The sequence below is a fragment of the Colletotrichum karsti genome (assembly GCF_011947395.1).
Source record: "Colletotrichum karsti strain CkLH20 chromosome Unknown Scaffold42, whole genome shotgun sequence".
NCBI classification, from domain to species: Eukaryota; Fungi; Ascomycota; class Sordariomycetes; order Glomerellales; family Glomerellaceae; genus Colletotrichum; species Colletotrichum karsti.
Genome location: NW_024065942.1, coordinates 383,388 through 408,415, shown reverse-complemented (window position 1 = coordinate 408,415; position 25,028 = coordinate 383,388). Strand labels below are relative to the sequence as shown.

General features: G+C 52.0%; 7 protein-coding genes across 7 annotated transcripts; 4 read left to right on the top strand and 3 right to left on the bottom strand.

Annotated features, from left to right (window-relative positions):
- Positions 1-302: 302 nt before the first annotated feature.
- Positions 303-2,785, bottom strand: CkaCkLH20_10771 (phenol hydroxylase; the record flags this gene model as incomplete). Its single annotated transcript, XM_038893485.1, has 7 exons — positions 303-1,379; positions 1,440-1,675; positions 1,731-2,253; positions 2,312-2,323; positions 2,378-2,552; positions 2,649-2,675; positions 2,748-2,785. 7 exons carry the CDS (start codon positions 2,783-2,785, stop codon positions 303-305), a joined length of 2,088 nt encoding a protein of 695 aa, XP_038741298.1.
- A 2,796-nt stretch (positions 2,786-5,581) lies between these two features.
- On the top strand, positions 5,582-10,744 carry CkaCkLH20_10770 (uncharacterized protein; the record flags this gene model as incomplete). Its single annotated transcript, XM_038893484.1, has 7 exons — positions 5,582-5,734; positions 5,790-6,016; positions 6,069-6,208; positions 6,264-6,358; positions 6,413-6,526; positions 6,585-7,021; positions 9,940-10,744. The coding sequence occupies 7 exons, from the start codon at positions 5,582-5,584 to the stop codon at positions 10,742-10,744; spliced, it is 1,971 nt and encodes a 656-aa protein (XP_038741297.1).
- Positions 10,745-11,855: 1,111 nt separating this feature from the next.
- On the bottom strand, positions 11,856-13,075 carry CkaCkLH20_10769 (exoglucanase 3 precursor; the record flags this gene model as incomplete). Its single annotated transcript, XM_038893483.1, has 2 exons — positions 11,856-12,319; positions 12,376-13,075. 2 exons carry the CDS (start codon positions 13,073-13,075, stop codon positions 11,856-11,858), a joined length of 1,164 nt encoding a protein of 387 aa, XP_038741296.1.
- Positions 13,076-15,851: 2,776 nt separating this feature from the next.
- On the top strand, positions 15,852-17,671 carry CkaCkLH20_10768 (uncharacterized protein; the record flags this gene model as incomplete). Its single annotated transcript, XM_038893482.1, has 6 exons — positions 15,852-16,013; positions 16,075-16,112; positions 16,168-16,855; positions 16,907-17,099; positions 17,156-17,252; positions 17,305-17,671. 6 exons carry the CDS (start codon positions 15,852-15,854, stop codon positions 17,669-17,671), a joined length of 1,545 nt encoding a protein of 514 aa, XP_038741295.1.
- A 1,214-nt stretch (positions 17,672-18,885) lies between these two features.
- CkaCkLH20_10767 (mannan endo-1, 4-beta-mannosidase) lies at positions 18,886-20,517 on the top strand (the record flags this gene model as incomplete). Its single annotated transcript, XM_038893481.1, has 5 exons — positions 18,886-19,045; positions 19,100-19,364; positions 19,419-20,163; positions 20,216-20,407; positions 20,461-20,517. The coding sequence occupies 5 exons, from the start codon at positions 18,886-18,888 to the stop codon at positions 20,515-20,517; spliced, it is 1,419 nt and encodes a 472-aa protein (XP_038741294.1).
- A 940-nt stretch (positions 20,518-21,457) lies between these two features.
- CkaCkLH20_10766 (uncharacterized protein) lies at positions 21,458-22,405 on the top strand (the record flags this gene model as incomplete). Its single annotated transcript, XM_038893480.1, has 1 exon — positions 21,458-22,405. The coding sequence occupies one exon, from the start codon at positions 21,458-21,460 to the stop codon at positions 22,403-22,405; it is 948 nt and encodes a 315-aa protein (XP_038741293.1).
- Positions 22,406-22,855: 450 nt separating this feature from the next.
- CkaCkLH20_10765 (uncharacterized protein) lies at positions 22,856-24,748 on the bottom strand (the record flags this gene model as incomplete). Its single annotated transcript, XM_038893479.1, has 1 exon — positions 22,856-24,748. One exon carries the CDS (start codon positions 24,746-24,748, stop codon positions 22,856-22,858), a length of 1,893 nt encoding a protein of 630 aa, XP_038741292.1.
- Positions 24,749-25,028: the final 280 nt, after the last annotated feature.

Here is a 25,028-nt window from a genome sequence, read left to right as displayed (position 1 = left end):
ATGCATGTAAGACGCGATCTTATTAAGCGAGGCCAGCCCAGCAAAAGTTGCTATTTCATTTCATGGACAATCACCTTCGGAATGCCCCGTAAAAATGACGCTTAAATATCACCAAAGGATTCTGTGGCTCGGCAGTCCATGATGCTGTTGCTAGAACGGATGTAACACACCGCAAGGAACGCACAAATCATGTCGTTCCCAGCATTCAAGCTATTATGTCTAAGGTATCTCATTTCTGCATGCTGTTGTGGTAGGCAAAATAATTACAGGAAGTTGTCTAAGTCTGACACGGGCCGATGCGATTATCGGACCGCCAGCGACGTGCCGTTGGTGCCGTTCACACCGTTCGTGGCATGCTGCCCAAGCACGAGACAGCCTTCAAAGTACTTCTGCAGCTGGTCGAAGTCCTCGAGTTCACCAACCCAGGCAACGTACTGGTCGGGGCGGACGGCAACGACGCAACCCCTCTGCTTGTCAACGCCGTAGTTCTTGTAAGCATCACCGAAGCCCTCGTGGTAGCTCTCATCGTCGACGTAGACCTTGTTGTAGTCCCAGCCGAAGTGAGGGTCGAAGGGATGAAGGATATCGGGGAAGTCTCTCAGAAGCTCGGTCTCGGTGCGCTTGGATGAATGGATGGTGAGAACCTCGATGACGCTGTCGATAGGAGACTCGGGAGGTGTGGCCTTGCGCAGGAAGTTCTCAGGTGCGTCGAGCGCCGCGGCGAACTTGTCAACGCGGGCCTTCTGCTCGGGGTCCAGGATGTTACCGGCAAAAAGGACGACGCGGAAGCGACCGTCCGCCTTGAGCTTTTCTTGGAAGTGCCAGGGGCGAGCGCATGCCTGGTTCAGGACCTTGAAGCTGTTGAAGCGCATGCCAACTGGCAGGCCGGTAGCCAAAGCCTGCTTCTTCTCGAAGTCCTCCGCAGAGATTCCGAAAGCGGCGGCCTCGACGGCCTTGCTGCCATCGCCCTGCTCGAGAGCGTCGCCAGCCTTGATAACGAGGTTGCTGGGGCCATAGTTGACGGAGAGTCCAGAGGCGAACATGTTACCCTTAAGGAAAGCGTCCTTGAAGACCTCCATGCTGACGCCCTCTTCATCCAAGACGTCCTTGGCGGGGCGACCAGAGAAGAGGCGAGAGAATTTGTGGTCGAACTCGATAAGATCCTGCGCAACACGACGGCGCTCGGTCTGGTAAGTGCTCAGGATGCTGCGCTTAGCGACACCCTTGGCAGCCAAGGCGACCTTCCACCCAAGGTTGTAGGTATCCTGCATGGAGACGTTCATGCCCTGGCCGGCCTTGGGGGAGTGGGTGTGGACGGCATCACCGGCGAGGAAGACACGGCCGTGGGCATCAAAGCTGGTTCCCACACGTTGACCAATCTAGGAGACGTTGTCAGTTGTGATTCAAACATAGCATGATATTGCTGAGGAATGACAAACCTGGTAAGCGGTCCACCAGTCGCAGTACTCGTAGTCGAGCTTGTAGGGACTGATGATCTTCTGAGCGGCGCCGAAAATGATTTCAGGTGTAATCTTGGAGCGGTCGGCTCTGCCAGAGGCATCGGTGCTGATTTCCTTCAGCTGAATGTAAAGACGGACGAGCCTGTTTTCTCTAGGAATGATCATCAAACTGCCGTTCTCAGCAGAGTGGATGGCGCAACGCATGCGGATATCGGCTGTTGATATTAGCCCTCATGTCAGGTCAGGGTTGCATCGCAGTGTAAGACATACGGAAGTCGGTGATGGGGATGATGTCCATGACACCCCAGATGAAATCAGTAGCCTCGCCGTGGAGCTCAAAGCCCAGCTGCCTGCGAGTCCAGCTGCGAGCACCATCACAGCCGATGACGTACTTGGCGTGCACAATCTCGCTGGCACCGGCCCTGGCCTTGCTCTTGTTGATGAGGTCCTCCTCATCATCCGTCTGGGTGAGGTTGCTGCGGAAAAGACCATCAGGAACCTTGCTGGCATTCGCGGCCTGCGGAGGGGTGGCTTCCTCCTCGCTCAGTTCCCTGAGCTTGACGGTCACGGGGTAGGCGGAGTCGTCGTCCACCTTGGACTCATCGATCTCGAGAGACTCGGGGATGACACCGCGCTCGACCTGGATGGCATCCTTGGAGTGCTTCTTGATGTTCTCGAGGAAGAAGCGCTCGATGCGGCCCTGGTGAAGGACGATCTGCTGGAAACGGGAGAGACCGACAATGGTATCCGGGATTCTGTCGCTGCGGCGAATAAGACCGTCGCTACCGGGGTTCTGCATATTCTCATGAGTATGATGACATCCACGAAAGTCAGGATGGTTATTCACGCACCCACATGCAGATCTAGTCCAATTGATTAGCATCATACCCGACTGAAAACCCTCAAGCCATTCGTACCTCGATCATGTGGTTGGCCTCCTTCCATGCGCGGTCCGCAAAGCCAAGGGAATCGAAGATCTCGAGACTTCGGCATTGCAGACCATCGGCCTGTCCGCAGAAGATCTTGGTGTTTCTCTTGTCGACAATGCGAGCCTTGACGCCGCAATGCGCCATCCAAGCGGCAGCCATCAACCTGCACAGCTCATCATTAGTCGCGCTGTCATCGGCTTGTCTCGAACCGCGACGAAAAGAAAGCGCATGGCCGCCACCACGCGATTCTGTGACTTACCCCGCAGGGCCAGCGCCAATGATAAGCCTGTGATGATGGCACAAAGATCAGTAAACTGCTTCAAGTGATGACGTTTTCTTATTCCAGAGGGCGACTCACACATCAACATTGCTCTCGGGAACCTGTTCGCTTGCCATCTCGTCTAGCGTCTATGTCCGTGTCCGATGAGTCGCTGGGAGCTTGCGATGAAGGTGTGAGGGGAAAATTAAAGTTTGGGGAAGAAGAAAGCAAGGGAGACGGAGAGAGCTGTGCGTTATTGCGTGCCAGCGGGAAGCAGAAAAGAATGGCTCGCGTTCAGCTGAGCTCAAGTTCTCGCGGGGCACGGCAGCATCTTGACTCGCTCTCGAGAGCGGCACCCCTATTGTAGGAACCTGATTTCTTGGCCGGTGCCCACACAACGTCCGATGAAGTTCACTCACGAGTTGATTGGATTGATTGGTGATGGATTGGAAAGGATGACTGTCCTGCGTCTCGAGACTGCGGGGTGTTGAACGACCCTCCCTTCCCACGCCAGTGGACCTTGGTGACCATTCCTCCAGTGTCCGGGAACGTCCCGCCGACAAGGGCCCGGTTCATGGGCCATCGTTGATCTGTACCATTTCTGGATGCATTCGGAGAGGAACCATCACCGATATGGAAAGGTAGGTTGCTTGTCCGTGCGACATTTATGGGGTTTCTTTGAACATCCAAACGGCGCTTCGTAGGGCGTGGGGGGTGCTCCTCAAGCACCCGGCGGACGAGGACCGAGATGATCTTCTCATGCTCAACTTCATCCCTTTCACCTGCTTCTGATAGGTGTCCGGGGTGGCTTGCTATTGGCGATGAAAAGTCTTGGTGACCGACTGCCGGCATCATCAGGAACCATCCGGTTGGAGAAAGCCAATGACACTAAGGAGTTGGGGAAGTTCGGGGCTTATGACCGGCATTTCCGGGTTCCAGATATCTGACAGCTTGTGCCACCGCCAGACTGGTTCCTGGTAGTGTGTTTTCTTTTTCTTTTGAGCTGCAAGCAAATAGAGTCAATAACAAGCTCTTCTTCCTGGAACCCGCGGGCTTGTTTGCCTTTAGCGAATTATGCGGGCGATTCGGACGTGCAGAGTTCCCTTCGCTTGCGTCTAGAGTCGAACCGGAACCTCCGCCCACCGTCCCGGCCGTTTGTAACCGGGGTATTTGGTGAACCGTAAATTGTGGGCAACGGTATGACCTCTGGCTGATCCCACCGGAGCAGTTTACGCTCAGCAGCGAAAAGGAAACCAACTCGAGATTACAGAATGGCTGGTTGATGCGGCACGAGCATCTTAGAGTCTCGGACTATGGGTGGGAGACTCGTACGGAGAACTCCAGAGACGATGGATCAATTCTCCAACGGAGGATCCAGTACGATGGGCACCCAATTGCGCAAGTGAATATTAGCTGGAAATCTCATTCGCGAGAGACGTTGTTGTCTCCTCAATAACTGGAGTAGAGGCCCTGGTACCCCTGGGCAGACAATTCTCTTATGGAGCAAGACCCTGGGCAGAATCATCCGCGGATGTCTGCGCCATCCCGCACGCCTTCTGGGGCCGTTTTTAAAGGTTCCGCTAAGATACCACGACTCATTTTCGTCATTGAAACCCAGCCTGACTCGTTCAATGGCATGTTCACATGGCCGAGACTACATCGTGAAATTATGGAAGTTTGCTGCTCAGAGAGTATCGCAGCCAGTGTTTACGTTTTGTGTCGACGCTGCTATCATGGGTCTAGGTTGAATTCACTTTTATTGTAGGAACTAACCCCTTGTATGTTGAAGGATTGATATGCCTGACTGTCTGAGCGGCCGGAATATATGGGTTCCCGTGCAACGGCGCCAGACAAGCCAAGATTGACATTCCTACCGTCTCATTGGATTGGGTCGCAAGGTCGTCGCTTCAGAGAAATGACAGAAGCGATGCCCAGTGTCCTGTCGGATCCAAAGAACGCCAAGCGCCCAAAGCGACTAGGCGGCTCATGTCGTGACGACGTCGTTTCATGCGAGTTGACCAGGCAGAAAAAGAGCTCAGTAGGGGTACTTGTCTATTTGCATTAGTTTATTGCTAGAGGATGCGAACCCAGCCAGCAGGGTTGGAGATACCCATGGATCACTAACAACTCGTGTCAAACATCCCATCAGTCCCAAAGAGGCTGTGCTGCAACACCAGAGCAGATTACTCAACATGGAAGCCTGAAGTCCGATGCAGATTGACCATGTTATATCACAGTGGCGTTGCGCCACACGTCGCAAGCTTCACTTCTCTATTATCTAGACCTTCGTAGGAACTTTTTAACCAAGAACCGTGAATGACTTCAACTTGTTGTTCCTCGCGGACGCTGCTCCGGTTCCCCGAGATAAACCTTCTATCGGACGGTTTCTTCCTCATCACGTAACATCAAAGTGGACTTCAAATGGGGCTAATCCGGGCCATTCCTACCGTTGATATCGAAAGCGGAGTTGACGGACCCCCATGTCCTCTGGAACCGCAGACGGAAGTGCCGATCCAACGCCCTTGATCCCAAGCAATAGACTTAATTGCAACGGTCTCCCTCTTGTTCATGTTCCCCTGCATTTCCTGATGCGATCGGCATGTCATGTCCTTGACTTTGAGTGCAGAGAGGTATTGCGAGCGCACAGTCAACCGGGATGATGAGGCAAGGTCAAGCACTCGCGAGGCTGCCCAGGGGATGGAAAGGACGGCAAATGAGCGAATGAAGTGTCTTATTGTGAGAACAGTTTACGTCGTCGTCGCTTCAGAGTTTTCACGAAAGTGCTTATTATTTACTATTTCGTCCTCCCCACGATCTCATGACTTTCTTCCGGCCTAGTCGCCGGACCCAGCTTTGCTTTGCTTGTTGCCCCTTATCCGATACTTTGCTGGTGCGCGGGCCGAACACCTTGAAGACTCTTAAGGACAGTAAACATGTCTGCCGAAGCTGCGAACGCGTTCATCCGAGAAGTCTGGGGCCTGCAAGGTGCCGCATACCTGGTAGTCGGACTTCGCTACTACAGTCGCCTATCTACTTTGGGATGGAGAAAGTTTGCGTGGGATGATCTGGTGATGGGAATTGCAGTTGTAAGTTAGCTTTCCACCATCAAGCTTGTCAGCATTACTAACATCTAGGCGTCAGCTTGTCTACACTGCCGAGTCCGTAGCCGCCTACTTCGTCGTCGCATACTGGAAAGGAGTTGCCAATAATGGCATGACAGACGAACAACGAGCCGCGTTAGACCCGGCATCAGAAGAGTTCTCCCTCCGAGTGAACGGCTCCAAGACACACGTTATCGGGCTGTTGTTATACACAACGCTGCTATGGCTGTTGAAGGGATGTTGGGTTATTTACTATTCTCGCCTGACGTAAGTAAACCACATGGCGTCCGAGACTGCCTCATACTAACATTGAATACAGCGAAGGTGTGCATAAGATGAAGCGCATCATCTTCTGGGCGTACATTATCATGCCAGTCACATACGTTGCTTGCTTGATTGTTGCTTTCTTCAAGTGCATTCCCTTCCATCACCAATGGCAAATCAACCCCAATCCAGGCAGTAAGTTCACGTTTCACCACTGAGAGACCTTGTTGCTGACCACTAACCTAAACAGACTCTTGTTTACCTGCCATCTCCTTCATTCAAACCATCTTTGTCATGGCTATGAACACAGCTACAGACTTCTATCTTATGGCCATCCCAATCCCGGTAAGATTCAGCGGAGACCTCTGATCCTTCAACCTACTGACTACTTCCGTACAGATGGTCTGGAAGTCTCACTTGCCGTGGAGGAAGAAGGTAACCCTGTTGATCATGTTCAGCGGTGGCTTCCTTGAGATGGCTTTTGGCATCCTCCGCTGCGTCTCTATTTTGACGGTCAGTCGCTCCATTCTTCTCCTGCTACAAGCCAGTTATCCTGACATCGATCGCACAGGCCGGAGAAGCAGATAGTGCTCAATCTGGGTACTGGTCGGTCCGAGAGTCTTTCGTCTCCGTTGTCCTGACCAATATGCCGATGGTCTATCCCCTGTTCAAGAGCGTCATCGATAAGAGCCGTACGGGAAGCACGAACAAGAGCAATGCACTGGGCGACAGCCAGGGCTACCGCTTGGGAAGCTACCCGGGAAAGAGAGGACCTTCGAGTCATCCTCTCTCGATTCCCGGCGAGACAACTTGGGGATCCAAGGAGCACATTGTCGCGAGCTCGACCGAGAAAGGGGCTGGTTCAGGTGGCGAAGAGGCCTCGATAGACTCTGGCAAGCAGCCCACGAGCCCGTACATTCCCAACAGCAACGCCGAAGTTGTGACAGACCACAACAGTTCGGTACGAGCGAGGAAGTACGAGGGACACAATATCACGGTGACCAAAGAGTATACGATTTCCAGGGCCACCCCAGAGCCTCCGATGCCTCATCTACCCCATAGAACCTCACGCCAGGATATGTACTGAAGCAGTCGAGATTGAGGCGAGGGAACAACAAATCATTGTGGTCAATGATGTAAGTCGGTTATCCAAGGCGAATAAAGACGTAACGCCTCGGATGACAAGCACAAGACGAGAAGTCGGGCGCAAAGGAGCAAAACAACTTAATGGAATATTACATGTAATCTAGAAAACGATCAACTGTCCAAATCTCAATAACAAAGATTGGCTGTCATTACTCTCTTCTCGTGCCTTCAGAAGGGCGGCAGATCGTCATAGTACATGGCTCAGGTGAATCGCGCTTGGGGGCCAAGATCGTTGAAAGGAAGACAAAGAAGGATGAGATGCTTGCCATTCATTCCGGCAGCTCGCAGAACTGTCATTTCCAGAGCCTCAAGTGGTGTACTCCGTAGCTGCGTTTTTGAAACTGCGTCCCCCAGTCGATCTGCGGTCCACTCACCGTCAGGACCCATATTCGCCGGACGGTCGTCGGACTGGGTTGACGATCCTTCTTGAGCCTTCCGAGAGTCATATCCCTGCCAGCTCATGCATTTGGCTGACTCGTTTCTCTCGGATTGCGATCAATTGTTGTCTCACGGATGCCTCCCGTTCTGTTCACGGAGTAAGCACCTTATCAGTTCCCTTTACGACATTCAGTGGCACCGGCGGGTCTCTGCTCTCAAAATCAGCTCATCAAAGCTCTTGAGGAAAGTCTAGACTGACTAGCATCCTAGTACGTCGTCCGCATCTTATCATTTGTTGGTCGCCCGCAGTAAAAATGGAAGCTTTTATTAGTTTCATTTCTGCGGATCAATACAACGCAGCAACCCTCTTTTGACGGCCTCATTGCACAAGGGGTTGAGTCTTGACCTGGTTCGACTGGTTCTGATAGTTGTATAGTCTTCTGTTAAAAGGATCCTGTCCAGGCTTCAGAAAGTTCTTCATGCCGGCTCCTCTTTGTTTTCTTCTCACGCCTTCTTGAACTCTTCACCTTGGCTACGTTAAAACCCATAGGGCTTGCTTATTTCATTTCTCACATGCGTATTTGACAAGACCCCGGACTCTGAAATCTTGAAAATGGTCATTTTTGATCTCAAAAGTTTCATTCGTAATTATCGAATGATTTGGTTGATATTGAAACTGCCCAAATCGGATAGTTTATGTTTCAAGTATGTGAATAGATTATACTGGCTTCTCTTAGTGTCTTTGCGGGAATACTACACAAGTCTTTGGCCAATGCCAGGCTCACGACGTCTCCACACTGAGAAACCATTAACCAACGAAGGCGACATGCCCCCAAAGAGTTTCTGTGCAATTATAACTCCGTGTCTTTAGCAAGAATAACCCGCAGAGGTACCGGCCTTATCGCTAGCTGTCGTTGCAGGGCACCCAGCGATGCACTTCTTGCAGTTCTGTCCACCGTTACCCCAGCTCTCCTCGCCACCGGTACAGCTGCCATCACATCGACCGGCTTGGAAAGAATTGTATTGACAGTCGAAACAGGTAGCTCTACCTGTTAGTTCGTTGGCACTCGATGAAGGAGCTGCCAGAGCACTAGAGGCGAAGAAGGCTATGGCCGTGATGAGGATTGAACACTTCATGGTGTGTGTCGTGTGCTGCCGAGGAGCTTTGAGTGCTTGGAATACTAGAATACTCAGTGAAGTCAGTGTCATGCATGAGACAAGCAGGCGAATCTACATGAAGAAAGTCTGGTACAGAAAATCAGTAACAAACAACTTACACTTTGAGTGGTTTATAGCTTGGCTTTGAATATGAAGCTGATTCCCAAGGACGAAAAGCCTATTCTCGGCGGCCCATGAGGGACTTTATAACTCAACCCAGAGACTTGACGTCTAGAGTTGAAGTGATCGTCAATGGACATGCAATTTAAAGATGACGTTCTAGGACACGGCGAGTCATATCCGGCGCGCGTCATGAGTGGCCGTTCCCGGTTCATAAACTTTATTCACAGGATTATCAATTGGGATCTTCAAAATTTGCCATTTGAAGCAGGAATGTGGATATATTTGCACGCATAGAGTTCTGTCTATATTAAGTCTGAGGTCATGCGAGCCAAGCTGCTGGGTCCCAACTCGGATTCTGTTTCGATATCAATTGGTGGATGACTTGCATGTTATGAAGTTGAACTCCACGATCTTAAGTGACCTTGGAAGCCGAAATAATAAGAGAGACTGTCAGTTTCTAGTGCAGAGTAAGCCTTCACGTTGCAATATCGCGCGGTAAATCTGGTGCTTACTCCCTCCGACAACGCTTTTGTTTTCTGAGATGCAATCACTGGTCAAGTTTGCCAATTGCAGATACCTTCGTCAGGCTAGTGACATCATGTACCTTTGCGGCGTAGCAGGACAATACTCTTGACAGCGTCTGATTATCGCTCTGGGCGCGGTTCCACAGCAGATTTCCACATTAGGTTGCAATTGGCGAAGAAGCTTTACCCCCAGATCCTGATCATGTGATGTCTTAAGAGGATGAGCCCAACATGTTCGTCTATTGTAGGTTGTACAAACAGCCGACCCCGCACGTCCGGACGCAACTTCATCTCTGAAACCAAACGTCGGGCGAAGACCAGATTGCGCGATGGCTTCCAATATAATATACAACTTCGCAGCCAATCAGCCGATGTTGGCTGGGCTTGTTATCTTGTTGCCCATATTCCTCCTTCTTTGGCGCTTATGCGGCAACGATGGCCCCCCATCATTGACCGAGACCATACCTTTCGTCAGCAACACCTACCAGTACATGACTGACGCGAGAAGTTTTATGAAACGTGCCAGGTACTTGAAACCAAACTGCCTTGATTTACAGTCTAGAGACAGATCTGATAGTAACTATTGGAATCCGACAGCCATGCCCTGAGATCTAGCGACATTGTCAAATTTCGCCTTGGGCCGGTGCAGATGTACCTCATCAAAGGAGGGCAGCAAGTCCAAACCATGTTTCGCAAGTCAACGAGTTTGAGTTCTGACAAATTTGTCCTCATGGTATTGAGAGACCTCCAGGGCTTGCCGGAACAGGACCTTGCCAAATTTGCCAGCGACAAGACGGGACGATTGAAGATACCAGCACCTGGCTACGAGAGCGTGCCTCAAGAGCAACGCTTCTGGTACCATCTTCACCACCTCACCACAACAAATTTAAGTACCACCGAAAACACAGTACAGCTAGCAAAAAAGTATACCGAGTTCTTCAGCGCTGCACTGGAGAAGCATCCCTTGGGCGAATGGTCACACATTCAGATATTCCAGTATCTGAGGAAGGATATGGGCGAGAGCGCGATCAAGGTCGTCGTGGGAACTCGACTTCTAGAGGTCTGCCCAGACTACATAGATCAGTTTTGGCGCTTCGACAACGTTTCATATCAAGTATTGCATGGTCTGCCGAAATGGATCAATCCAAAGCCATCCCAGGAGAGAGATAAACTCATTCGTATGACCGAAGAGTTTTTGAACCAAGAATTCGACAAGTTCGACTGGAATGGACTGAATCCAAACACCAAATGGGAGCCCATTTTCGGATGTGGCTACTCACGCGAACTCCAGAAATGGACCTATGACCAGCAGATGACATTACGCGCTCGTGCTGGATTTCTCGCAATGGCAACTTTTGGGCAAGTTGTTGACTCCTTGTCCGACTATGAGGTTTCGTACTGACTTCTTCAGTGTCAATGCCAACACTGTACCTGTGACGACTTGGTACATAATGGAGCTTCTTAAAGACCCGACTCTTTTTGCTGCCGTTCGCGATGAGGCCGCCCAAGCACTGGTAACTGATCAGAAGACCGGGAATCGCGAATTCGACATACAAAAACTTGTTTCCATGCCACTCATGCAGTCTGTATTTACAGAGTGCATGCGGTTGCATGTTAGCATTGCAATCACCCGGGAAGTCGTCGAAGATACGATGATGGATGGGTATCACTTACCAAAGGGGTCTCTGATCCAAGCGCCGACAAATCTCGGACACCAAGACGACGAAGTTTGGGCTCGCGACGGTCATCCAGCTTCGGAGTTCTGGGCTAAGAGACACATCAGATATTCGAATAAACCGGACGAGACGACAGGCAAAGTCTCAACAGAGAAGGCGTTTGTCATGGCTGGCAAGCCGAGCGATTTCTTCCCCTTCGGTGAGCTTTTCACATACTGATTTCAATATTCATATTGGATGGAAGACCTCATCCTCAATTACTTCAAGACTGACCATTTATACTGCCGCAGGTGGTGGAGTTTCCATGTGTCCCGGACGACATTTTGCCAAACAGGAGGTGCTCCTCACTGTGGCAGCACTAGTCACTCGATTCGACATGGAGATCGAGGAATGGACTCACATGGATGGCACATCGTCTGATCGGCCGGCGTTGGACAACGAGAAGTACTTCTTGAATGCTGCAGTTCCGCCAGACCGCGATGTCAAAATCCGATGGAAACGACTTTGGTGAGCCATAGTAGGTGCCAACAAGGCGCTGGCAGTGATTCAAGCGGTTGTCTGCGCATAGGAAAGAAATGGAAAAGGGGAAAGAATGAGGTCACGTTAAGATTGAATTTTCATAACAGGACAGTATATTCTAAGGTGTGTATGTGTACGTTCTCCCGGGAAAACAATATGAACAAGAAGTCTTCGTATCTCGCGCGTTTTCGACAGTGCATAACATTACTAGACGGGGCGGTGCGGGACCGCATCCGGCCCCGCTCCGGTGGTCTCCGGCAAGTGGAGCTATGCACTTCGGAGGTTCCTCTCCCGATCTCATAGTTGAAGACCGATGTTTTAAGCCTTGCTAGCAACAATAGAAGGATCGGCATTCTCGACAAGCATTTGAACATACTCATCAAACCACTCGCCGGCCCTTGGAGCACCCTCCAGGCCGCAACGTCCGTCACTCTCGCCACCAGGCTTAACCCAGACGATAGAGTCGATGTGGGTGTTGTTGACAGGCGTGCCGGGCTGCATACCAAAGCCGGCAGGGCTGACATTGCACCATTCACCCCACTCTTCCCTGCTGTTGGAGACGCGGCCCTGGTCGATGATGAATCGGGAGGGCAGACCTTCAGCTTCGAGATGAGGAGAGAGGGAGAGAGCGTAGTTGTTCTCGTCGTATGAGTTGCTCCACTCGGTGTAGTTGGCACGGGGGTTGGCGTGGAAGGGGTTGTAGTTGGAGACGTTCGTGGAGAAGCCACGGATCTTGGTGTTGTTGCCAGCCTTCTGAACAACCTTCGCGAAAAGCTTCGCAGCTAAGAAGATTGTCAGCAGTGTTTTGAGATCACTTTGAAAGGGAACGATGACTTACAAGGTGCCAAGTTGTCGTCCCAGCCCAACCATCCCCCATGAGCTGCATCGATGTACAAATGGACGTTGTCGTACTGCAGGCTTGAGATGGCGTACGCAATGCCCTCTTCGTAGACCGGGGCGGCCTTCGCGCAGAACTCCACGTTCAGGTTCGTCACCAAGTTTGCGAGGGAGTCAGGCTCAAGTACAACAGCGAAAGTCAAGTCGCTTGCGGCAGCCAGCTTCTCAGCGTACGGCTTGATGTACGTCTCCTTGTACAGCTCCAAGCCGTTCTCCTCACTGCTGAACTCTCCGGCACTCTCGCCAGCGCTGCAGTCTCGGTCGGGGAGGTTGTAAAGTACGAGACCGATAATCTGTTCTTCTCCGGTCTCCTTCTGAATGGCGCGGGCTCGCTCCACGGCGGTGTCGATGTTGACCAAACTGGCTGTGTTGGAGACCCATACGAAGGTGCCGATGTTCTGAATAGTCCGTACTTTGCCGGCGTTTTCGGAGTCGCCCTTGGCCACAAAAGCGTCGTGCGTCTGTTCGAGCTTCTCGGCCCAGTCCGGGTTGGCATAGAGTTTCTTGCCCTCGAAGGGGTTGGTGGTCTCGTTGACGATGGAGCCTTGGCGACGGAAATGGTGGCCTCCAAGGCCGAAGCGCGGCGATGCCGAGACGGCGCCCAGGGCAGAAAGAAGAGAGAGAACTGAAGCGAAATGCATTTTGAAAGACAATAAGTAGAATGGGCAGAGGAACAGGCTTCTTCTCGCACCGGGCTGAAAGTCTGACGATCGAGGCGACACTCCCCATCCCCATAACGTGGCAAAGACGATTCTTATACCCGTCGAGATATCGCCATTCTCAATCTTACGGCTGATGCCATCTCCAGTCCATCCCGTCACGGAGCCTCCATCACCATCTCAGGAACGGAACGAAAGGTACCACATTACATTGCAACGGTTCTGCGCTATCGAGGGGCATTGAAACCAAGTCTTCCATCCGAGGATCCTGTTTTGGTCATGATCGACGCATCATGCAAGTTCACCGTACCAAACTTGGGGCATTTGGGGATGACAAGTGTTTGCGATATATTACCGGCAAAGAACAGATTTTACGGCCCAAGGCCACCCTGCCGCCCTGATATACTCCAAGGCATCTGGTTCGCTAGAAGCGACTGGCATGCATGTAATGCCGCGCAGGGCCAAGAACCCCGATTGGAAGATTCGGCTTGCGTTCCGAAAGTCCTAATATGGGCCACGTGCCGAACCGCTCGCTTCTTCACACTTTTGTCTCTTCCGCACAAATGCCTGTCGTTTCTTGATTGATTGACGCTGATGTTTACCATTCACACTGAGCAGACTTGGTAACCCGACATTGCGACCAGCGTACCTGCGGTTCATATAGATTGGTTTTGCAATTAGCCAACCGAAAGTCCAGAGTAATGTGGTCAGTGTAACATGAACTCGAATGACGTTTATATGCGGAAAATGCTGCTCGACTAACCAGCAGCTTCAGAGCACTTTCTTGTCTGACAACTGCTCGCACGGTACTAAGTGTTGCGGTATTTGAATATTTAACTCAAAAATACTCATGAACCAACTCGGGCACGACAAGTTATTCGAATACTAATGTCAGAGAAGATATTGATTGGAAGCTGACCATGAGGGAGGGATAAGCACCCGGGCTTTCGCTGTAAAAGCATATATGATTAGAAGCACTAAATACAATCAAGTCGTATTGAAGATGTTAGTTAGTAATAGTTAATCGTCTCAATATATGCCGATTTATGTTCTGTTGGCAATTAAAAAGGTGACATTCATGTTGGAAGGTGGTTCGCAAATATCCGCTGGACACCGCAAGACAAACCAGCCACAGACTACTCATTCAAAATATACAGACATGCACACGGCATTTTAGAAGCCACTGTGAAGACATAGATATATCACGTATGGTGAAGTCTCTGTCGTGCTTCTAGTTCACGATGGGGAGCAAGGATCTCGGCTGAATGATGGCTGAATAAGCGCTTTCGTGAATGCAAACGTTCTCGGAGGCGGAAACGATTGTTGTCCGTTGCGCATGGTCTCGGCGATACGGTTTACGGAAAAGCTCTCCGTCGGGAATCTTAAGTCTAGGAAGTGTGGCTGAGCAAACTTTGGGCCTCTTCGTTCTTACAATAATACAGTCTACTTCCTCTTTTGGAACATATAATTTCCTATATCTGATCCTCATCCAGTTGTCTCTGGTTTGTGCGACGGTGATAGCAGATCTCGGTAAACAATATTCCTTCGCGATGAGTAAAAAAGCCACCTCGTTCCTTTTGTTCCGATTTGAACAATCTGATGATTAAATGTTCCAGCTCTACCGAAAGGATGGAAGTCAACCACATTAAACTTCGGCTACGGATGAGCCGGACGAGTTCATGTTGAGATGGGACGGGGTAAAGCAGCTGTGGCACAGAGTTCAGGCGCCCTAGATGAACGCCCACGAGGAAGGCCGACCGTTGCGCCGAGCATAACCGGCGAACTGGAAGCACTTTTCAAAACTCTATACAGCAACGCCTTTGGAAGTGGAATGCTCTTCGGGAGTGATTTCCTAGCGAATCATTGCAGTACCCGTAAATCCAACGTATCAACACGAGGCGCTGAAAATCGCATGGAAGCAAGGGCGAGGAGGCCAGTGGCTATGGTGCGATGAGTGCGACGTTGCGCCGCAGGCTTGCCAAGTCTCCGACGCTTCGCAAGATTCTGACCACCATCAACTACCGTCATCATACCAACAGACCAATGGTAAGTCACAAAACCTACCCCACGACGTACGATCTCGCATTCGATGCATCTGTGGCGTTGTGGCATCGAGACGTCTCCCAGGGGAGCTGTGCCAGTCAGCACATTAAGCAATCAAATGACGACGACTCTGTCGGTGGACACGCCGCAGGCTTGAGATGACGTCGAACTCTACGGAAGGATCAAAGGCGGACTTTTGGAGACGGACTTTTGGACATGGATCCTTTGGAAAGTTACTTGCTATGTATAGTTGGAGGTACTCGTGCCGGATCCGAAGGCACCAGCGAAGTACAGATAAGGGTCCAAGGGTCGAGGCAACAAAAGGAAGCATAGGCGATGCTACTGTAACGAATTAGTCTAGCGCTTATTTGATCTGCCGTACGTAGTCAGACTTTAGCGACATCAAGATTCCTTGGGCGCAAGCCACAAGAATAACGGGTGGGATCGAAAAAGGCCGTTCCTTGTCGAAGAGGCTAGTTTCACCTGGGATGGCGACGTAACACGTCAAGCTTAGGAGCGACGCCGAGGCTTAAATCTTTAGCGGATATTGGTGTAACTGGAGGGAACCTGTGCGACCATGAGGGGTGGGCGAGATCAAGATATCGAGCACTTAAAGAGCGGCATCCCGTCTACATCTCAACATCTGATGCGTCCCAAGATTGAGCGTGAATTTCTCTCTCGAACATCATCAAACCTTATTTAAAACATAATCAACATGTTGTGGCAACTGTGGGCTCCCGTAGTCATTGCGACGGCAGTGATAGGTGTCTATCGTCTGTGGAAGAAGCTCACTTTATTTTCACGGCTCAACTTCCCGGTCGTTGGGTCCCCCGACGACCAGAATCTGTCATATGCAGTGCTTGAAGGGCACCAAAAGGTGATCATCGCTCTCATCCCCTTCTTCTTCCACTGAGCGTTGCTGACAGTCTTGTCCCAAGTACCCGGATACTCCCTTCATTGTTCCGTCAGATCCACCGTAAGCTTTGATACCCGAGACATGTAAGAAGCTTGGCTGACACAACATGGCAAAGACGAGTCATTCTCCCCATGAACCTCCATCAGGAAGTTATTCACGCCGACGAATCGGAGTTCTCATTCGGCGCCGAGCTCTACGATGTGTTTCTCGGCCGCTACACGCACATTGGGGAGAGCAACCATGACATCATCGGCGCCGTCCGCGTCGACTTGACCAGGAACCTGAATGCTGTCCTGCAGCCTATTCAGGATGAGATGAACCATGCCATTGGTCAACTTGTTGGCGATTCTGGTGAATGGAAGACTTTAAACGTCCACAAGACGATTCTCCGCATGGTTGGCTTGATGAGTGGACGCGTTTTCGTTGGTCTACCTCTTAGCCGCGACGAAGAATGGCTAGCGGCTTCGATCAACTTCACTGTCGACGTTTCGAAATCCCGCCTGGCGATGTTGCGACTACACCCATGGATTCGACCTTTCTTCTTGCGCACGCTTCCAGAGGTGCGGCACATGATCGGCGAGCAAAAGAAGGCTCATGAGTGGATGCGGCCGCTTGTTGCAGACTTTACCCGAGATCAGTATAAGCTGGAAGAGAAACCGGCGAAGCCTGGGCAAAGAGGTGCATTCATCTCATGGATGATGAAGTACCTGCCAGAAGAGCAGAGGACTGCCGAAAACATTGGGAACGGTCAGATGTTGTTGTCGTTTGCCGCCATTCACACAACATCAAGTACAACGACCTTTGTGGGTACTTCCTCATCGTTATTCAGACTGATGAGGCTGACAATCTACTAGGCTCTGCTAGATCTTCTCAGTCGCCCTGAGTACATCCAGCCTCTGCGAGACGAAATCGAGCAAGTAATTGCCGAAGACGGACTGCAGGAAGACGAGGAGGGACATCGTTATCTTTCAAAAATCTCTCTCAACAAGTTGAGGAAGCTAGACAGCTTCATCAAGGAGAGTCAGCGCACGAGTCCTTTGAACTTTGGTACGTAAAGTTGACAGCCGAACTTCTTAAATTCGCAATGCTAACCATGTACACAGGCGGCTCGGTCAGGAGAGTTCTCAAGGATCATACCTTCTCCAACGGCCTCAAGATTCCTGCCGGAACTCCAGTCTCGTTTCCCTTGTGGGGTGTTTAGTAAGTTTCTTAGCCATTCGACCTGAGTTGCGCGGGGCTAATACAACCTCAGCCAATCCGAGACTACGAACACTTTCAGCCCAGAGTACAACTCCGATACGAAGAATGCGCCACCAACTGAATTCGATGGATTCCGTTTCGCTCGTCTGCGAGAGGTCTCGGGCCGGGAGATGAAGCATCAGGCGGCCACCACAGGCCCGGACGCCTTCAACTTCGGCCATGGTCCGCATGCCTGCCCAGGCCGTTTCTTCGCTGTTTACATGATCAAGTGTATTCTGATTGAGCTGTTGATGAACTATGACATGCAGCTGAAGAGTACGGGGAGTGGTTCCAAGCGACCACCAAACATGGTTAAACAGTTGCTGGTGATGCCGAACACGGGAGCCGAGCTTGAGATTCGGAAGCGGGCTCAGGCATGAGAAAATCATGGGTCGGGACATGTAGATTAGTTGCGTGTGCGTGTAATGATAAGTCGGAATATCTTATGGTTGGCATGGCTCATACCGGTCTTCGCAATGATGTCCATAGGTGCTGACTATCTCATGTTGACGACGGCCTGGTCGGTGGTGCTAGCGTAGGTCATGGATACATACCGAACAGCTCGCCGTCAGTGAAAGTTGAAGAAAACTTAATGCAAAAGACGCAGGTCGTGTTTCGAGTCAACGCTGTGGCGCCACAGTGTTCACCTCGGACCAACATGAAGAAAAAGCAAAAAGAGAGGTCAATCGCTGACGGGAATTGAGCCCGACGTGGGGGTCGAACCCACAACCTTGAGATTAAGAGTCTCACGCTCTACCGATTGAGCTAGCCGGGCAGATGGCGAGCATCTGCGGGTTTGCTTGGGAGTTCTCGAGCCTCGCGGCATCAAGTTGTCGCGTGTTTGCGAGTCACCGGTTTGCAGAATTTTGTGTGCGTGTCTCCAGTTGATGCGAGGTGGATCGAGGATGCAGGGCCTGACCATGTCCCAAAACCCTCGGCAGCGGACTCTTCGGCTGGGATCGACAAGGCCCATCACAAAAGGTTTGCTCAACTTCGGACGAACGAGCCGACGGTTCTTTTCAGAAGAGACTTCGGATGGCAGCGGTAGGATGTCTATTGTCAAAATCTCTCGAAGCATCTTGGGACTTGCATTGCCCAGCACTCGTGTCAAATTACTCCGCAAATCGTGCGGCCCTGCGCCTCTCACGTGTTGCTAGCCAAGAATGGTTTCCAATTGAGCAGCCCTGGCAACCCCTTTCGCCGCACACGGAGCATGACACTCCGCGTTCACTTCTTGGACGGCCAGAGCCCCCTCCGTCATGCCCCCGGGAGAAAGCTCAATCCCGGCAGATGATTCTCGATGGGGGAAGCGGGTGGTATGTGGAGACGCAAAATTAACCTCCGTCCCCCTTAGAATCTCAATGATCGTCCCCTCTTGGAGTTCCCCTTACGTAGGGGGCCATATGGCGAGATTGAGGGGTCATGACAAGCCGTTTGACTTAGAATGGTATGAATTAACAGAATAAGCTATATATCCCACCGGCCGCAACTGCATGTTCTGTTCCTGTCGAGACGATGCTTGTTTCAGCCGATCCATTCTTTCGTTTTCTGTTGTTATTTTAACCCACCCCCGCGCTGATCTTCCGTGAGAACCATGGCGAGGTTCACGGCGGTTTCCCTCCGTGCCGCCCTTGCGTTTGCCGCTGGCGTGTATTCGCAATCATGCATTGGCAGTGATGGGGCCAAGGTCTATGAGGCCGAGAACGGTGTTCTCTCTGGAACGACCCTCGACACCGCCCAGGCTGGCTTCACTGGTGCGTTTTCCTCTTAGAATATTTACTTGGCTTTTTCTAAACAGTAACGCGCAGGTACCGCATACGTGACCGGATTCGAGGACGACACTGACAAGCTCACCATCAACATCGACTGCACGGGTGATGGCCAGAAGCTCTTCGATTTGAGCATCAGATACGCCGGCATCTACGGCGAGAAGCGCACCAATGTTGTTCTCAACGGCGGCGCTGCCAGCGAGGTTCTTCTTGCTGCCGGTGAAACCTGGGCCAACGTATCTGCGGGTCAATTGCTGCTCAACGAAGGCAACAACACGATCGACATCGTGAAGAACTGGGGATGGTGAGTACTCATGCCCGGAGAATACATCCTCTTCAGATGAACTGACTGGGACAGGTACCTGATCGACTCAGTCACTCTCACCCCCTCCGCCGCCCGCGGCCCTCACAATATCAACGAGGCTCTCGTCAACGCGAACGCCAATGCCGACGCCAAGGCTCTCTACTCTTACCTCCGCTCCATCTACGGCAAGAACATCCTCTCAGGCCAACAGGAGCTGTCATATTCCAACTGGATCAATGAGCAGATCGGCAAGCTTCCTGCGCTGGTCAGCGTCGACTTGATGGATTACTCTCCTAGTCGCGTGGAGCGCGGCACTGTCGGCACCGCGGTCGAGGAGGCCATCACGCACCACAAGCGCGGCGGTATCGTCTCTGTGCTCTGGCACTGGAATGCACCCACCGGTCTGTACGACACCGAGGAGAACAAGTGGTGGAGCGGTTTCTACACGCGCGCCACCGACTTCGACGTCAACGCTGCTCTCGCCGACACCACCAACGCCAACTACACTCTCATCATTCGTGACATTGATGCCATCGCCGTCGAGCTCAAGAAGCTTCAGGATGCCGGCGTGCCGGTACTCTGGCGACCGTTGCATGAGGCCGAAGGCGCCTGGTTCTGGTGGGGTGCCAAGGGCCCCGAGGCGTGCAAGAAGCTTTATGCTCTGTTGTATGACCGCCTCACGAACCACCATGAGCTGAACAACCTGATCTGGATCTGGAACTCAATTGCCGAGGCTTGGTACCCTGGTGATGAGACCGTTGACATTCTGAGCGCCGACGTCTATGCTCAGGGCCACGGGGTAAGTGTTGTTCCCGCTCAAGACAAGCCTACTGCTAACAAGTCATTTCCAGCCAATGACCACCCAATACAACGACCTCATTGCCCTCGGCGAAGACAAGAAACTCATTGCCGCTACCGAGGTCGGCAGTGCGCCATTCCCCGACTTGCTCCAGGCATATGAGGCTCACTGGCTCTACTTCTGCGTGTGGGGTGATACTTTCATCAACAACGCCGAGTGGAACAGTGTCGCGGATCTGAAGACGGTAAGCGACTACTTTCAATTCCAGCTCCTCACGATGATTTTAACACTTCGTAGATCTATGAAAGTGAGTACGTGCTCACTTTGGATGAGATTCAGGGGTGGCGCGGATAAGTGGTCCAAAGGACCCGTCATTTTCAAGTATTTCCACTGTAGATATTCAATTGACCTCTGTACATGCCGTCTTCCGCATTCTTTTACCTGAAATGTGTATCGCCATGCGAGCCTTCCTCTGTGGATCTCACCGTGGTCATTTTCATATGAGAGGATGCAAAAGTCATGTGAAGAAAGCTAGCTTGCGGTTGACGACCTCCGGGATATCCACTAAGCGCTGCACGTAGACGAGCAGAGAAGTAAGAGATGCGGCAGCTCGCCGACGAGCTGATGAGTCTCGAAACTTCCCCTTCCGGACTCATCAAGCCTAACCGCCAGATTATCGACTTGGATGGAATGCTGGGTCGAATCCTCAATGGCCAGCCAGAGACGCACCCCTCTAAGACTGCCAGAGTTAACCGACGGTTTCTAAGGAAACCAGATGTTCCTCCTCGCCTTGTTCCCTGGGTCCTGTCATGTTATCCTAAGGAACTAGCCGAAGACGTTCATTACTATGTGGCGCTTCAGTCTCAGAAACTGGGAAATGAATTCTTGAGGTTGAAGCAAGAGAACAGACTCTTCGACCCCAGATCTCCCGATGGGGTGCAACGAAACCTCGAGAGGTATGAGGCCTATATTTCGACATGGCAGACGGTCGGCGACAGATTTGTTAGGTCATCTTCGTTGCGCGGAGACCACCGAAAGGCGTTCCGAAGCCGCAGACAGATGCGGTCGTCATTTCGAAGAGGGTGACATTGGTCACTTTTCATCCCGACCAGACGAGAATTAGACTTGTGGGGGTGATCCGAGCTGGACCACGTTGATCATCAGCCCCTGCCGTCAAGACGTAGTAACCGCCTGCCCCGATCGTCCATTTAAGTTGAGAGTATCGCTGTCCCCGAGTGCATGAGTTGACCTTGACTACTTATCAGAGTCTCATCTCTGTCAAGCATAGCTCATCATGCAACTTTCTATGATCCTAGCAGCTCTGACCACTGCCAGTTCCGCGACGGCTGCAACATCGCAGCTATGGAACTTCACCGACCATGCCGTAACCATCGAGAACAGCGCTTTGCGGTCTAACGGACACCTGCTGCTTACAACATTCGACAATGCGAGTCTGTATACACTCGACACGCTCGCCGAAACCCCACAAGCATCGCTCGTTGCCAAGTTCCCTGGGGCCACTGCGATCGGCGGCATCGCCGCTATTGACGCGGATAAGTTTGCGATCTTGGGAGGTGTGCGAGGAAGCAACTACTCCTACACCGACGAGACTGTCTATACAATCGACTTCAGTTCCGGAAGCTCGACAACACCACCAATCGTCAACGTAGTCGCCAAGATCCCCGACGCTGTCATGTTGAATGGCCTTGCCTCCCTTCCTTCCAAGCCCCATATCGTGCTGGCTACCGACTCCCGCCTCGGCAGTATCTTTCGCATTGATACGCAGACCGGCGATTGGGAGATAGCCATCACGGACAACCTCTTCGCGGCGCCAGACAACGCCACTATCCCTATCGGGATCAACGGCATTAAGATTGCGGACGACTTCGCATACTTCACCAACACCGCCCGAACGAGCTTCGGCCGCGTACCAATTACAGAAGACGGGTACAGAGCCGGCGACGTTGAGATAGTGGCGGTTGCTTCCGGAGGCTATGCTTGGGACGACTTCGTCATCGACTCGTCTGGGAACATATACGCGGCCCAGACGCAGAATGCAGCGGGCCAGATCTTTTTGAACGGAACCTACACGACTATCGCCGGCGGAGGGGACAGCACATTCATCCATCGCCCTACGTCAGTTGCGATCTCCGAAGATAGCAAGACCTTGTTCGTAACCACGGGAGGAAACGTCGTCAATGGAGTGACGTACAGTGGGCAGGTCATCGCGGTTGGCTTGTAAGATGGACGAAGTCTCTCGGAGCAGAAAACTAATCCATACCAACAACTCATGCTCGGTTAAGTTTCGAATCAACTTCCAACTGAGGTGGGTTTATTCTGATCACGGGCGTCTCTTCAAAGAATGCCTCCTATATTAGATAATTGCCCAAAGACACTAGTTCCGATCGTTCTTTCATTGGCATCGTCTTCAGAAAACATGTGCATGCTACACTGTGAGTGGGACATGAGGTGTAGAAAACGGTTTCCCGTGTACTGAAATAACTACTCCGTGACGGCAAGCAATAGAGTCCCCTCGACTTCAATGTCTGTGCCGGCGGGGGTTGTAACGCATTTCCCACTCGACGTCCTCCCGATTGAAGAACGGTCCTTCCAAGTTCGAGTCTGAATCGCCGTCATATGTGCCCTCCAGCCTCGCCCGGGTACTTGGGTCAAGATCATCCATGGTCATACCTTACTCAGCCATGGCGTCCATACCATAATCCATATCCTCGGAATCGTGGCCGGGGCCCATGTTCTCACGTAGGCGTTCCTCGTAAAGGGCTTGTGCGTGACCTTCCAAACCTTCGGCCATTTGCTCCAGCAGGGCTTGCACGAAGCGCCTCTGCGCTGGGTCCATGTCATCATCGGCCGAGTCATCAGTGACCCAGTCGTCTTCATTGCCAGGGTCTTGGTCGTCCCCGTCTTCTGCATCGTGATCCGCTTGCACTGATTGAACCGCGCCTGTTCCGGCGGGCACTGGGTTTTCCAGTGACTTCCATCGAATGTACGATAGGGTCGGAGAGTAATCGTCGTTGAGGTAACCTTCAACGTTGTTCTCGTCGCCGAAAATACGTCGTCGCTTGGTATCGTCGAGCATGTACCATTGAGGCCCGTTCGGATAGACGAAGCACTCGACGAAGACGGGGGCAGCTCCTTCTCTTGCCGGATTCGACACGTTGCGCAGCATATCAACTGTGTCGTGCCAATCGCCTTGGAGCAGGCAAAGGCATTTCAGTCGTACCTTCAAGGTAGCCTGACGATCGCCGAGCAGCTCTCTCAGCCGAGCCGAGCCGATGACCACATCGTGCAAGTCCAGGATCCTCAGTTTCGGCCAAGGTTTGACGTTCAGAAGAGTTGTCAGCGCGGGCCAGAAACGCGGTTCCATCAACTCGAGCATGTTGTACCTCTTGAAAGAGCTGGCTCCCAGAACCAGGGTTTCGAGGTCGTCCATATCCGCAAACATGGCGTTGAGGAAGGCGGCCACCCGCGTCGATTCCCCCTTGTTTTCGTTATTGATCATCAACTGCGGGGGATGAACGTAAGACTTCATGTCGGTGATGACATCGTTCAAGGCGACCTGCACTTGGCGCAGGCTGCTACCAAACTTGTTGAGCTCTTTCGCGGCGGCTTTGCTAGGCTGGAGAACAGCGTAGCATTGATGATCACAAGAAGTGAGGACCATGGAAAACAACTCGAGCCGGACGCCAGCTTTACCGAGTGCTGTTGGAAGTGCAATCACCAACTCGAGGGGAGGCGGTTCCTGTCCCCGGCGACTTTTGATCTTCTCCCAGCGAATTGGAGAGACCATGTGGTTGTAAAGACCGACGTCGTTGCCCTTGTAGTCTTCTGTCCAGAGATGATTGAAGTCCTCATCACTAAATTCGAGGCCCCAGAGGTTGGGCATACGGGCCAAACATGTGGCGATTGTTTTGGCAAGGTGATCGTAGCCCTTGCCGCAGGCCTCCTCTTGCGCCTTCTGACGCTTCTTGAACTCTTCGTGTGCATTTCCCATGAGCGTGCGATACTTGGGCTTGAGTGGCCCTGAGAACCCGACCGCTCTGAGCTCATCGATATGCAGGTCGAGAAGCTCTTCGAGGTTCGAGGGACCGCTATCGAATTGAGCATAGGCCGCTAGTCTTTCTCGCCTCCGATCGAGGCAGTCTCGTTGAAACTTGATGAATTCCGGAAGAGAATCGGCAAGGTGTTTGGGGAAATAGGCGAGCGCCACGTGGGCACGTTTTACGCCTGCCGCGATCGCTGGGCTGTTGGAGATGGCGTCTAGGCGCGCGAGAGAATCGGGATTCAGGGAGATCTTGACCCTACGGACAAGCAGCGAGGAGCTCAAGTCACGCAGGCGCTTGCAAGTGAGACGCAGGGCTTTGACGACGCTGACATCGCTCTCGGAGCTCTCGGACGACTTCGTGATAGCCGCGTAGTCCACGATGTCGGATATAATCTCTGATGGCAACGACATGAGACACGGAGCGGGAGACTGGGCCACACCGCCGTGCACGTCCGGCTCCGTGCCTTGTGATGGTTCGGATGAGCCCGCGACCGGGACCGAATTGGACCCGTCCACCGCCATGATTCGGAAAACGATGTCAGGAATCTGAAGCGGCTTCGACAGAATAGCGTTGTGAGAAGGGGCTTGGACCAAAAGAGACTGGAGGAAGCTACAGATGGAAGAGGGGAAAGGTTGACGCCGAAGTAGCGGTAACTAATTGTTAAGGAATTGATTAACTCAGCAGATCGACACACTGAACGCGTCGCGTCTTTTCTTTTGGATAAAGACGCGTCATGAAGATCCACCCGTATTTCTACCGTTTCTACCTGAGAGAGTTTGTTGCGTGCGTGAATTGCGACGC